General features: G+C 34.1%; 1 protein-coding gene across 1 annotated transcript in view; it reads left to right on the top strand.

Annotated features, from left to right (window-relative positions):
- The window catches only part of LOC117124859, a 5,603-nt gene extending 4,225 nt beyond the window's left edge, over positions 1-1,378 (top strand). The window contains exon 4 of the mRNA XM_033271196.1: positions 1,308-1,378. Within this exon, the coding sequence (XP_033127087.1) occupies positions 1,308-1,378 (71 nt within the window). The remainder of the gene's footprint in view (positions 1-1,307) is intronic.
- The last annotated feature ends 376 nt before the right edge of the window (positions 1,379-1,754 follow it).

Below are 1,754 nucleotides of genomic sequence, written 5' to 3'. Positions count from 1 at the left end.
TTTATTTATTTATTTATTTATTTATTGGGATTCCTTCCAGTGGATGCTTAGTTTATTTTGTCATTCTGATCGGATTTTCTCTACTTTTCCGTTTTAATTTTAATTTTAAATTGTTTTGCATTATATGGCTGTTTGCTGTTTTATGGGTTTTTCCCATTTGCCTTTCAAACTTGATTAAAATATTATTTTCTATGATTCACTTGCTGCTACCAATTATCTATTATGTAGGTTAAAAATTTACTGTGCTATGTGTGAGCCCGCGAGTATAAAGGGAGGGAGACTAAGAGAGACTAAGTGGTCTTAGATCCGTAAAGATATCGTATGGGTCTCTGTGGTCATTTTTTATACAACTACTAAGGAACTTTTGTTGATCAACTTTGTTTGATACGATTTATAAGATCACGTATCCATTTATTTGAGCACTGTATTATTATCAATTTGATTTATACAGTTCTTGTGTTCCCAGAGCAGACAATAAACAGCTACGATACTTTGACTTGCAAGAGGCAGAAATATTTTTTATATGCGAAATTTTCGGAATTTCCTGTTACCTTCGTCAATTCTTTAGTATAATACATGTCTGGAGGATAGGTGACTAAACGGCCCAACATAACAATAGAGAACATGTTTTTATCACCACCAATAGTTTATTAGAGATCCTAAACCGGACAATAGCAAATAATATGTTGCTGCTGTCAGGCTTGAGACCTCCGTAATAATCTATTTCTGGTCAAATGCCCTTAGGAAAAGGGGAAAAATTACCCTAATAAGGTGAATTTATTGTCTAAATATATGTGTTTGAGGCCAGGGAATTGATTTGTAGTTAGCAATCTACAACACTTAAAGTAAAAATATATTTTTAAAAATGCCCCTACCCCAAAGAAATTGCAAGAAAATGTTTTTTATTGTTTTTCTGTAGCCTAAGGACTATAGAAAAACGTATCAAAAGTTGGCAAAATTCGGACCACCAGAAAAAGGTTTTTACAAGATGGCCGCCAAAATGGCGAAAATACCTTACAAACAGCTATTCTTTTTTTCGCAGTTTTTGTCTAATGTAATGTTTTACGGGCCAAGAAACCTAATAAAACAACTTAGAATGTGATCTGATCAATAATGATCAAATTCAAAATGGCGTCCATATATGCCCGCCATATATTTTTTGCATATCTATAAGTCATAAACTAGTCACCCTACAGTGGTGGTTTTAGTGGCAATCCCTATGTTTTCTTGGTCATAGAATCTATTGGTGCCATCTTAAATGTAATGGAATATAATATAAAATTAACTAGATATACTATGTTCAATAGAACATGAACCCAATCATTTTTCAAGACTTGACCCTAAAGTGACCACTGTGACCTTTTACCTCAAGCTGTGAACACCCCGTGTTTGGTAGGAGTCTGTCTAATGCAATTGGTCCAATCGTTAGTCGCTAGCAATATTTAATAATTTTCATCAAAATGACCCTTGTGACTTTTGACCTATAGGCGAAGAGTATTTTTTTTTCATGTTTAGAAGGTCCTAAGGATCATTCCTGGTAAATTCGAGCGTAAATAAGCTATTTTAAAAATTTGACCCCGATGACCCACGGTCACAGACTGCGGTGTAAGAGGTGTCACTGGTTCTTAATGATCAAATTTGATTGAATTCTGTTCAATCGTTTGCCATTAGGAACATTTTGAACCTTTGACCTATGAAATTTGACCTATGAGGTGAAGAGTATTTTTTTTCGTGTTTAGAAGGTCCTAAGGATC

Source organism: Anneissia japonica, unplaced genomic scaffold, assembly GCF_011630105.1.
Source record: "Anneissia japonica isolate Jap-2015-1 unplaced genomic scaffold, ASM1163010v1 scaffold4260_len236652_cov185, whole genome shotgun sequence".
In the NCBI taxonomy this organism is placed as follows: domain Eukaryota; kingdom Metazoa; phylum Echinodermata; class Crinoidea; order Comatulida; family Comatulidae; genus Anneissia; species Anneissia japonica.
The sequence above is the reverse complement of the archived record's forward strand: the minus strand, read 5'-3'. Positions and strand labels throughout refer to the sequence as shown.